At 36.2% G+C, this 13,235-nt stretch overlaps 1 protein-coding gene across 1 annotated transcript; it reads right to left on the bottom strand.

Annotated features, from left to right (window-relative positions):
- Window positions 1–510: 510 nt before the first annotated feature.
- LOC111385351 (oleosin 16.4 kDa-like) lies at window positions 511–5,457 on the bottom strand. The gene is made up of 3 exons (XM_023009734.1): window positions 5,383–5,457; window positions 3,962–4,021; window positions 511–1,137 (listed from the first exon to the last, which is right to left on the bottom strand). Exons 1-3 carry the CDS (start codon window positions 5,455–5,457, stop codon window positions 736–738), a joined length of 537 nt encoding a protein of 178 aa, XP_022865502.1. The 3' UTR covers window positions 511–735.
- Between the last annotated feature and the right edge of the window lie 7,778 nt (window positions 5,458–13,235).

The following is a 13,235-nucleotide window of genomic DNA, read 5'->3' as shown; positions in this document are numbered from 1 at the left end:
CTAAATTGATATTCGACACTATTAATGCTAGATAACATTATTATTTAAATGGCAACTATATGACATCAAATAATAAATTTATTTAAATATAAATTCACACGATTCATTTAATGAAACTATTGAACTTATAGCTATGTAAATTGTTGCAATTAGAAGTGCAAAATTGTGTGGGTTGGTTGGTCAGTGGACTATAGTGGACCTAAAATAGTTGAGATTAAAATTAGAACCATCCTCGCTATACAGGGGAAAGGGTTACAGCCCCCTCACATGAGGGGAACCCAACCTCGACGTGGGGCTGTAATTGTACAATCCCACGTACGATTAGTTCAACCCAGTTAGAAGTTAAGGCAAATTGCATCTGCCGTCCTCATCGTTTAAAAAAAAAAATTCCCCTCAGCTGAACCATCCATATTTCAAGTGTCATCTAGAAACGGAGAAATACCTAGTGACATCGTGATTTTGTTTTTTGAGTTTCTCTGGATATATCCAACCATTTAACTCTACTTGAATTTGCAAATGTAATTAGGAAGAAAAACATCAAGTAATTGCACAAATGAGCTTAAACCACAACTTGCATGTTTCATATGTTTCTCTACTACGTTCCACAGAAAGCAATCACCAAATCAAAAACACACAGTTCACATACACAAACAAACAAGAAACTTATAACAGCAGAAACTGCATTATTTCAGCAATGGAAACTGGATCTTAAATTCTGTACTATATCATCCATCTTCAAGTTCTACCACCGGTACTTTCTTTCCCTTCTGGTGCTTTCTGCTGTATCGTCTGCCCAGTCTCCTTTGTTTTCTGCCCAACTTGTATGGCCGCATCCCCCATCCGGCTCTTCGCTAGATCCAGCATGGACCCACTAACCTGCCTCAAGAAATTCACAACCCAAGAAAGCGATGACAGCCCAGTTAGCCCGAAGGCACCGGAAGTAAGAAAAGCAGTGACTGCAAGGCCAACAAGAATGGCGGCCGGGACGAGAACCGGGCTGAAGATGATGAAAAGAGGAGTAGTGACAGCAAGGCCAATAAGGCTTCCAACAAGTGTCAATCCGGCGAGTGCCAGTAGGGTTCCGCCAACAGGGAGGAGAGTGACGACTGCCAAANCGCAAAAGAAACCGGGTTCAATTGGTTTAGTTAGTAGTGAGCAAGGAACCGTTATTCATGTGATATTACAAAATGAAATAGGACAAATTTCATTTCTGATCAATGAAAATAATTTGATTTATCACAATAAGATTATTCTTGTTACGCCTTATATCCAAAGCTTCCTGTGAAAGCCACGTGGAGTCCTAGGGGAAGCCAAGCGGAGACAATACATCTAACAGTCGACAGGGTCAAAATAAGGAAAAGGAAAAAGTTCTTTGTCGAAACACTCTTTCATCTGGTCGAACCTTTGTCCATCTGAAGTCGTCTCTTTAAGTAGAAGCGTGAGCTACCTTTAAAGCGGATCTACAGAGTATTTGTAAGAATGATTGATGATTTGATGTAACGTTTGTGTTAATAAGTGTCAGCAATGCTTGCTTAGAGTGTAGGGTGACTGACCACTTGTCAATGTATTTAATGTATGGCAAAGTGATGTGGGACTTCAGTTAATAAGATGAAGTCACGTGGTTCTGATCCAACAGCCACCACGTCGGTTAGAACACTATAAATAACAGCCTTGGAACATTTTAAATAAGGGTAAAAATTATATGTAAACTTCATATACGTGAAATTACAATCTTCTGCTTTATGTGCTTGAGATTGTAATTGCTTATATTTTTGATGGAGTTGTTTGTGATTGGTCATTTTGTTTGTGATCATTCTTGTTCTCATTATCAGTGTCTGAACGTTTTCATCTCATGTCGTAGAGCATATCCCACGTCCATTATCGTCGTGATTCTCTAACTGTATCTCCAGTCAAAACGTGTTAAAATTTGCTTTTGTAGACACGAGTGGGTCCGATATGGGTTGTTTACGTTGCCATTACAAAAAAGGGGTTAATAGATTGACGCCATCTGTGGAATACCATACATTCAACCACAAGAATCTTGTGGGAAAAAAGCCAACAACTTTTCTTTGGAAGATTTCTTGCATTTGAAGAAAATGAGGTGTTCTTGAAGAAAAAATCACCAAGTACTCCCAAGTTGAATCTTTCCTTTGAAAGCGCCCCTATAAATTCCTTAGATAAAGGAAAATCACAATACCAAGGAATCAACTTATTTAGAAACACTGCCATGAGTTCCACCAATAAAGAGTCAGCACCTCGGAGAGCCAGGGAATACCCTAAAGAAGGAGAACCCTCGCCAATGCTTCAGCAACTTGCTATCGATTTCATCGGTAGCAACAAAGAAGTGGATCAAGAGGTGGGTCTAGGATAGCTACTAGACTTACCAAGAAAGTAGCTAATATGGATACAAATATGAGAAACATAACCTAACAAATCCTTACTATGCAGGAGCTGCTAAGAAGCATGCAAGGCTAGGGAGGATACCCGGTTCCTCCTTATGTAGCTCAAGGAAATGCATTCTTCGACCCTTCATAAGGAAAATACTACCATAATGAAGATGAGGTACAAAGTCAAATGACAGTATAGGGATAAAGCTCTTGTGGAAAGGGAAGTTAAAGTGGATACATCTACCATGTTACTAATCAACCTCACGAGGTCCCATTCAATTTTCCCCTAAACTATGATCTGGAAGACACTTCTCAAAGGCCAGTAAGTGTTTTTGATAGGCTAAGCCTAGGGTAGCCTATGAATAGGTAGGCTCAACCTCCCTCTGCACCTAGAAATAGGCAACAGAGACCACTTCAATTCGAAATATTCCACCTAGAAATAGGTATGAGAAGATAGTAGAAGAGGCAAGGAATCAAGCAGGACTATCTCAACCACCTCAAGAAACATAAGTCAGAGAAGATGAAGATTCCAACGAACCACAAGGTCCTATGATCTTGATGACAATGGTGACAATCTCCCACTTTCACAAGGTATTAGGAATGCCTCTATCCTAAATCACTTCATGCCCTCCAAACTCTCCAAATACGATGGAAGAGGTGATCCTACAAACCATTCAATGGCTTCAAAACTCATATGAGCTTGACAGAAGCTGCCCCCATGAAGTACAGGGCCTTCCACTTAACCCTAAGTGGAATGGCTGAAGTGTGGTATACCAGGCTCCCAAAGGGATGCATTTGAAGTTGACTAGAATTTAAGAAGGCTTTTCTTTAACGCTTCGTTACAAGTAAAGAGGGCTAAAGACCAATACAGTGCCTTCAGGACATAGGGTAGCAACAAGGAGAGTCATTGAAGAATATCCTGTCTCGTTTTACTAATGAGATGACCAACTGCATCAAGTCATGGATAGGAGGACAGTAACAACCCTAAGAGGAGGGTTGGATATAAACTTTCTCTTCTGGATAGATGTACAAAACAATGACCATGTCAGTTATGATGCCTTACTGGGAATGCTAAGGCCCAAGATTATCAATGAAGAATTGAAAGATCATCGAAAAAGGGCAAATGAGAACTTCTATCTCCACAAATGTAAAGGAGGAGAGGTCTCACCTCCCATTTGATGGACCACTAGGTCAAATAGTGGGCCTTCCTCAATCCAGGACAAGCATTCGCTACAACAACATTAAGTGTAGGGCTTACTTTGGCTTATGAAAAAGTGAACTTTACCTATCATGGAGTGCTTAGGAAACCTACCCTAAAGGAACTATAGGCTATTACATTCATCCACTACTTGTGCATAAAGTTCACTATAGAGAATGGTATCGCCAAAGTCAGTAGTGACCAGAGAAGTGCTAGGAAATGCTACTCCAACTCTCTTAGAAAAGCTGAACCAAGGGATGTTAGTGTCATTTTAATGGACATTGACGAAAATGACGACCTGAACAAAGGGCAACCCTAAACAAGGGGACGATGTCGAGATGTTAGACGCCTCTAAAAAATGCTACTTTTGAAGTACATCAACCCCTGAAGAAGGAAGAGCTGCTGAAAAAGCAACTAATTTTGATAAACTGGATCCCTGCATGATTGAAAAGGAACCACAAACAGCTTCGATTGAGGAACTGGAAAGCTTTATAGTAGATTCTCGAGATCCCTCCAAGTCCTTATGGGTAGGGGTGGGCATGGGTTGGGTTGGGTCGATTTTTTTCTCAACCCAAACCCAACCCAACATGATCGATTTTATTTAAAGTCAACCCAACTCAACCCAATTAATGGTTTAAACCCAGCCCAACCCGATCAAGTTTGGGTTGGTTTGGGCTTCGGTCCAATTAAAGTTGGATTCGATTATATTTTTATTAAATTTAGATAAATTTTTAAAGTTTGAAATTACTTGAAAATCTCTGTTTTTTTTTTTAAATACCTATGTATTCTTTTTGAAAAATGATGTATAAATAAGTTTAAAATTTATGAAGTATTTATTGTTATTATTATTATTATTATTATTATTATTATTATTATTATTATTATTATTATTATTATTATTATTATTATTATTATTATTATTATTATTATTATTATTATTATTATTATTATTATTATTATTATTATTATTATTATTATTATTATTATTATTATTATTATTATTATTATTATTATTATTATTATTATTATTATTATTATTATTATTATTATTATTATTATTATTATTATTTACAATTTTTTGGAATTTATTCATTTCATCATCATCTTCTTAATTTTTACTTTATTACGAAATAACATTTCATTTGCAAATTGTGTTCATAGGAATCGATCTATATATAAAATAAAAATAAAAATGGACGTTTATAAATTATAAGTCATTTTCATATATTTACTATTGTGTTTATTTAGGTTTTTTTTCATCTTAGATATTATTTTTTTTAATTCATCAGGTTGGGTTGGGTTTTAAATCATAACCCGAAACCCGACCCAACCCAACCTCAAATATATTTTTTCAGCCCAACCCAATTGAACTTAAAAAACCAACCCAAACCGATCGGGTTGGTTTGGGTTGATCGGGTTGAGCGGGTTGGGTTGGGTTTTGCCCAGCCCTACTTGTAGGTTGGAAAAAACCCGCCAGCAACAGCCAAAAAAAGTTGAAATGTTTCTTGCGTGATAACTTAGATGTCTTCGCGTGGAAACATGAGTACATGGTTGGCACTATTCCAAGGGTTAGAAGCCATCACTTGAAAATCGATCTAAATGTTACTTCTCACCGGTAGAAAAGGAGAGCCCTTAATCCAGAAAGATATGAGGCCTTGAAAGATGAAGTAAAGAAGCTAATTGCCAATTGTTTTATTCGATAATCAACTTATCTAAAATGGGTATCAAACATATCCTAGTGAAGAAGCATAATGGAAAACGGAGGGTATGTGTGGACTTTTCCAATCTTAACCATACCTGCTCTAAGGACAGCTTTCCACTTCCATGGATACTTGTTGATTTTACTGCTAGGCATAGACTACTAAGCTTCATCGACACCTACTCATGTTACAAATAGATTCCAATGTATCCCACAGATGAGGAGCATATGTCCTTCGTAATGGCTAAGGTCTCTATTGCTACAAAGTGATGTCCTTTATGTTGAAAAATGCAGAGGCAATGTATCAAAGATTGGTTAATAGGATATTTACAAACCTCTTTAGAAAAATAGTAGATATGTATCTGGACAACATGCTTTTGAAAATTTTGAAGATAGAAGATAACGTTAAGCACCTCAACAAAGCTTTTCAAATACTTCGAAGGCATTGGATGAGGCTTAATTCCCTCAAATGTGCTTTCGGAGTTGCCTTGGGAAATTTTCTGGGCTACGTGGTCAATCAGAGAGGTATTGAGGCTAACACAGAGAAGATCAATGCTCTAATTGAAATGAGGTCACCTCAAAAGCCTAAGGAAGTGCAGAGTCTTACTTGGCTTGTGGGAGCCTTAGGTTGCTTCATCTCAAAAGCAATGGATAAATGTCTTCCTTTCTTTAAAATTTTGAAAGGAGCAAATAGGTTTCAATAGACAAAGGAATGTAAAATGGTCTTGCAAGCGCTAAAGAAGCACTTGAGACAAGATTTTCTCCTCCCCAAACCCAAAGTCGAAGAGCCTCTACAACTATCCTTTTGGATATGACCATCGACGCTATCAGCTCGATGCTTACAAGGGAAGAAAAAGGCTGCCAATTGGTTGTATATTATGTTAGTAAGAAACTCACAGAAGCAAAGACATTATCCAGACATGGACAAGCTCGTTCCCTCACTTATATCAGCTTCTCGAAAGTTGAGACCATATTTTTAGGTCTATACTACTTACTAACTTACCCATAAAAATGTGTTGTAGACGCCCGATGCCTTAGGAAGGTTAATAAAATGGGCTGTTGAACTGAATGAATTTGATGATATCTTTAAAGGAAGAACTTCTGTTAAAAGACAGGCCTTAGCAAATTTTGTGACAAAATTCAAACCTATTCTAGAAATGGAAAAAGAAATGGAACCTGCTGAACTATCCACATGGAGCCTTTCCGTTGATGGCTCATCAAAAAACGTTGGTTCTGGAGAAGGGATGGTCCTGGTTAGTCCGAAAGAACACAAGCTCAATTGTGCTATAACGTTCAACTTCAAAGCCACCCATAATGCATTAGAATATGAGGCCCTTCTAGCTGGCCTTAGATTAGCTAGAGAAATGCAATTGAAAAGGTTGGTCATTTGCAGTGATTCTCAGTTGGTGGTTGGCCAGGTTAATGACAATTTTTTAGCCAAAGACAATAGCATAGCTACCTATCTAAAACTGGTCATGCCTTTGATAAATTTAGTTGGTGCAAATCCCACGTTCAAAAAATGTTCATACTGATGTTCTTTCAAAACTAGCAAGTAGTAAAGATTTTGAACTTCTTACAGTTGTTCCTATGAGCACTTTCCTGGACCCTCTTCTGCTAAAGGCGAAGAGGTGATGTGGGTCGAAGATACTCCTCTATGGATGGAGCCAATTATAGAATTTGTCAAATACCAAGCTCCACCATCTGATAAAGAAGAGCACAGAAGCCCAAAAGACAAGCCGCTCACTTCGTTTTCCAAGATGACGTGTTATACAAACAAGGTTTCTCTTTGCCCTTGTTCCAATGTATAGGTGATGAACAAGCACCTATGTGCTTTAAGAAATTCATGAGGAAGTATGTGGCAACCATATGGGAGAATGGTCTCTAGCACAAAAGGAGTTAAGATAGGGATATTATTCCCCCATACTAAAAACTGATGTATGGCAGTTTGCAAGAAGTGTCAACGCTTTGCAACATTTTAGAGGCAGCCTTCTCAGGAGCTAAGTATTGTTTCTAGTCCCTGGCTATTCGCCAAGTTGGGGATCAATCTTATAAGACCCCCACCTAAAGGAAAAAGTATTGCCAACTTCACGATTGTTGCTATTGACTATTTCATAAAGTGGGTCGAAACTGAACCTCTAACCAAAATTATTGAAGCAAATACTTCCAAATTTTTATGGAAAAATATCATATGCCGGTTCAGAATCCCCCATTCAATTGTTTCTGATAATGGGCAACAATTTGACAACAAGAAGGACAAAAGATTATGTAAGGAATTAGGAATTAAAAAGCATTTTTCTTTCCCGCATCATTCGAAGGCTAATGGACAAAAAGAAGCTGTCAATAAGAACATCAAATATACACACTAGAAAAAATTGGATGCTTCTAAAGAGACTTGGGTTGATAAACTACCTCAAGTTTTATAGGCCATCAGAACTACTAGTAGCATAGCTGCATGAGAGACTCCTTTTTCCATGGCTTACAGAGCTGAGACTATGAGTCCACTTGAAGTGATCTACTGTCTCCACGTCGCATACGTTTTAACGAAATATCTAATGACAAGTTGAGAAGATGTGAAATAGATTTCCTTGAAGAAATGAGGGATGAATATTATATAAAATTAGCTATTTACCAGAAAAAGATAACTAGGTATTACAACTCTAAAGTTAAGAAGAAGTCATTTCTCTTGAATAATCTTGCGCTACGAAGGGTGTTCCTATTTTCTAAAGAGCCAAGAGTGGGGACCTTGGCCTTAATTGAGAGGATCCTTATCGCATCAGGGAAGAGGTTCGACTAATAACATAAAAAATTGAAAGTACGGATGGAAAGATAGATCCTCATCCATGGAATGTAGAGCATTTATGGAAGTACTACCAGTGAAAATATAAACGAATTTCATGTATGATTTGTAAAAATCAAATAAAAGTTTGCACTACTGAAAGTCTTTCCTGCAAAGAAAAAATGCCTCCCATTGACAAAAGTTAAGGAAAAAGCCTTTGAATAGATGAATCGTCCCTATGAAGCGTGGACACTTCAATGAAGAGGTAGATCCTAAAATGGACCACCTCTTAACTCGTGAAGTTTTTTAAAGAAGCCTAGGAACTGGATCCTAAAATGACCCTTAACTAAAGTTGTTTAAAGAAAGCTCACCATTAATGAACCGCTCAAACCTATGCCCAAGAAAATAAATAAAAAGCACACGAGCTGCCAACACTTATAAAAATTACGAATACAAACGAGTCCTAAATAACAAAATGAAGTGCTACTAGGCAATGAATTCATAAATAAAAATGCAGTAAAGATAGTAAATAAAAAAATGTGTTTCATTCATTAAGAAAAGTGTTACGATTGTGGGATTTAAGCCACTTACATAAAATAAATATGAAAATTTTACAAAGGCCCTATCACTAAATAGGTGGGAGAGGGGAGGCACAAAGGGTACAATAGCATTGGGAGCCACTTCAGTGGTTTCTTCTTCAATAGCTTCATCTTCAATTTCGATCACATGGCTGCCCTCCATCGAAGTTTAAAGCTTTTCCTCTCCCTCTTCCAAGAATTCAGATCTTAACTCAGAGGCGTTGAAAGTTTGAGAGTTCAGTTCAATCCACTCTACGATTTCAGTGTAGGCATATCTCCGTCAGTCTCAGCTTCACTGCCAACAAATTTAACTTCTCTTCTTGCCTTCTCTACCTCTTCCGTTAAGCCAAAAATTCTTGAGTTCAACTTTCCCACCCACTGCTTTAGAGTAGCATTTTCTTTATTGGCCTTCTCTAAGGCCTTAATAGCTAGCCTCTGGTGGGCACCAAAAGTCTCCACCCGTTTAGTCATGTGGGCCATTTCACTTTGCGACAAATAGACGTGCTTTTTCAGATTTTCAATTTCTGGGAAGGCAAAAGCAAGCTTCACAAACTCCTCAACAAGGCATCCACCTCAGCCCTTGCCTTCTTGGTTGTCTCATTGGGCTAGAAGATCTTATTAGTAAATTCTTCATTTTTACTTTGAAGGTTTTTAAAGAGGGCCTCCGCCTATATGGCAATCGTAAGTGTTATGCTCTAGATGCAATCGATTTAGGTTGTAAACACTTTTAATATGTTTAATGCATTTATTTTTGGTAAGATCTATTATTTATTTAAATTAATATTCTGATGAATAATGTTAATTTATAGAGTCCGAAGATTCAAGTTTCAATAATTTATTAATCACAAGGAGTTGTAATTGTGAGATGCAAATTACATATAATTGAATCTTAAATATTCCATGGTCGTAAGTAATAACGAGATACGGATATCGTTATTACGGGTAGACTATCACGTGTGACGTTTCTTACTTGTGAAGTAAGTACCTGATCTCATAAGCTAAAGTGTGGTAACACTTAAATGAACGTGTGGATGTTTTGTTATAGAACAAAACATTGGAGACTCGCTAAGAGATTCCATATGGATAACTATCTGAGTGTCAGTGGTTAACCTCTAACGTTTGGTAGTGGAATTGGTCCTTTGACGTCATAGTGCCTGGTATGAGGACAATCATGCTTTGACGATGTTGGCTATTGCTCTGCCAAGGGCCACTAATACGACATTGTCCGGGTATGTCAAAAATCGTATAAAGGTTGTGAATGACCAATAGAGGATTCATCACTTTTAGATAGTAAGAGATTATGATCTGCATTTCATTCAATTAAGTCGACAGTGAAATCTTTGGCCAAAATATACTCAGAAAATGAAAATGAGTTTTCGACTTATATAGACTTAATAGTGAAATGAAAGACATGATCGATGATCAAGATTGACACACTTTCATATCTCGTAATTGTTCGGATCATAATGACGAAAGGATTATAATTTCATGGTAAACGAACAAGTTTGATTTTGTCATACCACTTGACATTTCCCGTCACATGTATTGTCCTAACATATTACTAGATGTCAATCTGGAACGACGAGTGCGAATTGGTGATAAATTAAAAGGGTATTTTAATTCATCAATTTTGATTAGATCAAAATCATATTTCACGTCGTTAGGTATCGTGATCGGGAACCTGATGGATGGCACACAAAAATAGAATTGGAAGATTGTAATTTGTTAATTAATTAATTTAATAAGTGTTGGATAAATTAATTAATTGGGTTGCTTATTTATAGGTCCGAATTAATTAATTAGACTAATTAATTCGCGAATTGGATTTAATTAAATGGGTTACTTAAATATTGGATCGGTTAAGCCAAGCCCAAACTTAAGCCCGTTTGGGCTTATATAAATACGTGACTAGAGTTTTCAGTTTATAGAGATTCTCATAATTCTCGCTATCACAAGAGGAGAAAATCCTGGTGCCTACAATTTGTTTTCTGTGTGGAATTCCATTGGAGGTTGGACAATTGGACAGCTGTGGGAGGCAGATCAAGGCTATTGGAACAAGGGAAAGCAAAGGAGTTTGTAGATCTCGAAAAGATATAACTTTTATCACAATTCCTATCTAAATACAAAATTGAATCCTGGTAGGAATTAAAATTATTTTTAATTCCGCTGTGCATGATAACATTCTCAACAGCGGTATCAGAGCCAACTTTGTGTTTGTGAGGAATTGATTTACCTATTGATAAAATCAAAAGTTGATTTATTTATGTTTTTCTTGAATCTAGCAATTGTAAAATTTATTTTATCTTCAAAATTAGTTTTAAAAAATAAAAAATAAATAAAAATGGTTGGATATGGCGGCTCGCACCGCTGTGCGCAACTGCTATGTACAGCAGACTAGCAACGGCGCCTACTATCGATGCGAGTAGCGACATGCAATGCCACTGCTGGATACAGCGGCATCGCTGTCGCTGCTGTTGTCGGTAGGAGAGCTACCATGTATTAGGTTGGCGGCGCCGCTAAAGTAAGGAGAAATTTTTTTTTTTTTAGGCTTAGGGTTTTGAAATCAGTTTGGGGATGGGGGCCTCTTCTGAAATTTGAGAAATTTCGGGAGGCTTCCTGCAATTATCGAAGAGGGTCTAAACTTACAATTTTAAATAGAGGGCTTGTCCTGCAAATTTCGAATTTGAGGGACTTGGTTATAATTTCTTTATTGGGTCAAATTGCAAATTTCAAAGGGGATTTAAATTCAAATATTAAAATGGTTTTAAAGTTGGATTTGTAATTGAGTTTAACCCATATTTATTAATTTGGCCCAAAATTGAAATTTTATTTAAAACTGACAATTTCTTTTATTTTGTTAAAATTAGATTTTAACTTAAAATTTTATTTTTGGCCCTAAATTGAAATATGTTTTATTTAGGAATTTTGTCCTAAATTTAAATATTAATTCTATTTTATTGAGTTGGACTCTAATCCAATGTTAATTAAAATTTGATTTTAATTAATAATATTCCCCCATATATATTAAAATTAGAGTATGAATCTAATTTAATAATTAATTAAAATTTGATTTTAATTAAATTATCCCACCCTAATTTTTTTTAAAGAATTAGAGTTTGACTCTAATTTAATATTTAATTATATTTTGATTTTAATTAAATAACTTCGACCAATAATTGTGGAATTAGAGTTGGACTCTAATTCGGAATTTAATTAAAATTTGATTTTAAATAGATAGGCCCGCCAATTAAGTTAAATAATTAATATGATTTAATTTTTTTCAATCCACCTATTTAAATGAGTTTTTTACGACTATAATTGCTAGATTTTTGAGACATTGCAAACATTAGGTATTATATAGGAAACATTTATGTGATGAATGTCTATTAATGGATGATTATGGACTCGACCATGTGAATGTGTTGAATGGTTCATTTTAATTCTTGTCATTTTATGGGCTTGTGAGCTCTTAATTGTTTTGGACCTTCGAGACCGTTATTTTATTGTTCTTATAGGCCTGTGAGCTCTTTATTATTTATGGACCTGCGAGTCCGTTGTTATTATTATTATGGGCCTATGAGTCCAATTTTATTTAGGCCTGCGTGCCAACTAGTGTAGGATACTGGTTGCAGCTGGACTAATTGAAGATGCAAGAAAAGAACAAAGCCATGGAGATGGTGCATTGATATTGATTCAATGGTATGCCCCCAAGGATTGACCAACTAGTTTTCCTCTTGGCTCGGGAAAACTAGATAGAATAAATCCATAATCATCTATACTATTATATGTATATTTATTTGCATAGTTGTGTGTGTGTGTGTGTGTGTGTGTGTATATTTCTGAATGATGGGTTTGATTTAACTAAAATTTATCTTTTATTTAGTACACTCAAGGAGATAAGTTTTAGAGGCATGTTAAGCTAACACGTAATATGTATGAAGACAAGGAGTTGTCGACTTAATGATCTGGGAGTTGTATAGAGATATAATTGATAATAGTATCTACCCAAATACTTTATTAAGGTTTGTTAAGTACACTCAAGATTTTGATGTATCAGATGGGATCCCAGCCCACTGAGAATCAAATATAGATTCCAATAATTTATGTATGAGGGTTATAAATTTATTTTAAATAGTGGGAGCACGTTTAATTAAAATCCATAGTAAATTTGTGCAATGCATTACAATACATTTTAGTTCTTTATTTTTCGTCATTTATAGTTTTTGAATCATATGTAATCATATGAATTTGAGAGACATACTGGATGCCAACAAATTGACCGGACCAAATTTTCTCAATTGGCATCGTAATTTGAGAATTGGTCTCAAGCATGAGAAAATTGGATATGTCCTTGAGCAGCCCCTTCCAGGGGTACCTACTGAAAACTCTATTGAGGAAGATGTGGTTGCTTACAACAAACGCAGTGATGATGATAACATTGCAGCATGTGTAATGCTTGCAGCTATATCCCTGAGTTGCAGAAGCAACATGAGGGTTTTGATGCTTACACTATGATTTTTCATCTCAAGGAGTTGTATGATGAATAATCACATGTGGAGAGGTATGAGACGTCCAAGCAATTGTACCAGTGCAAAAT

This window comes from Olea europaea, unplaced genomic scaffold (genome assembly GCF_002742605.1).
Source record: "Olea europaea var. sylvestris unplaced genomic scaffold, O_europaea_v1 scaffold3132, whole genome shotgun sequence".
Classification (NCBI taxonomy): domain Eukaryota; kingdom Viridiplantae; phylum Streptophyta; class Magnoliopsida; order Lamiales; family Oleaceae; genus Olea; species Olea europaea.
The sequence above is the reverse complement of the archived record's forward strand: the minus strand, read 5'-3'. Positions and strand labels throughout refer to the sequence as shown.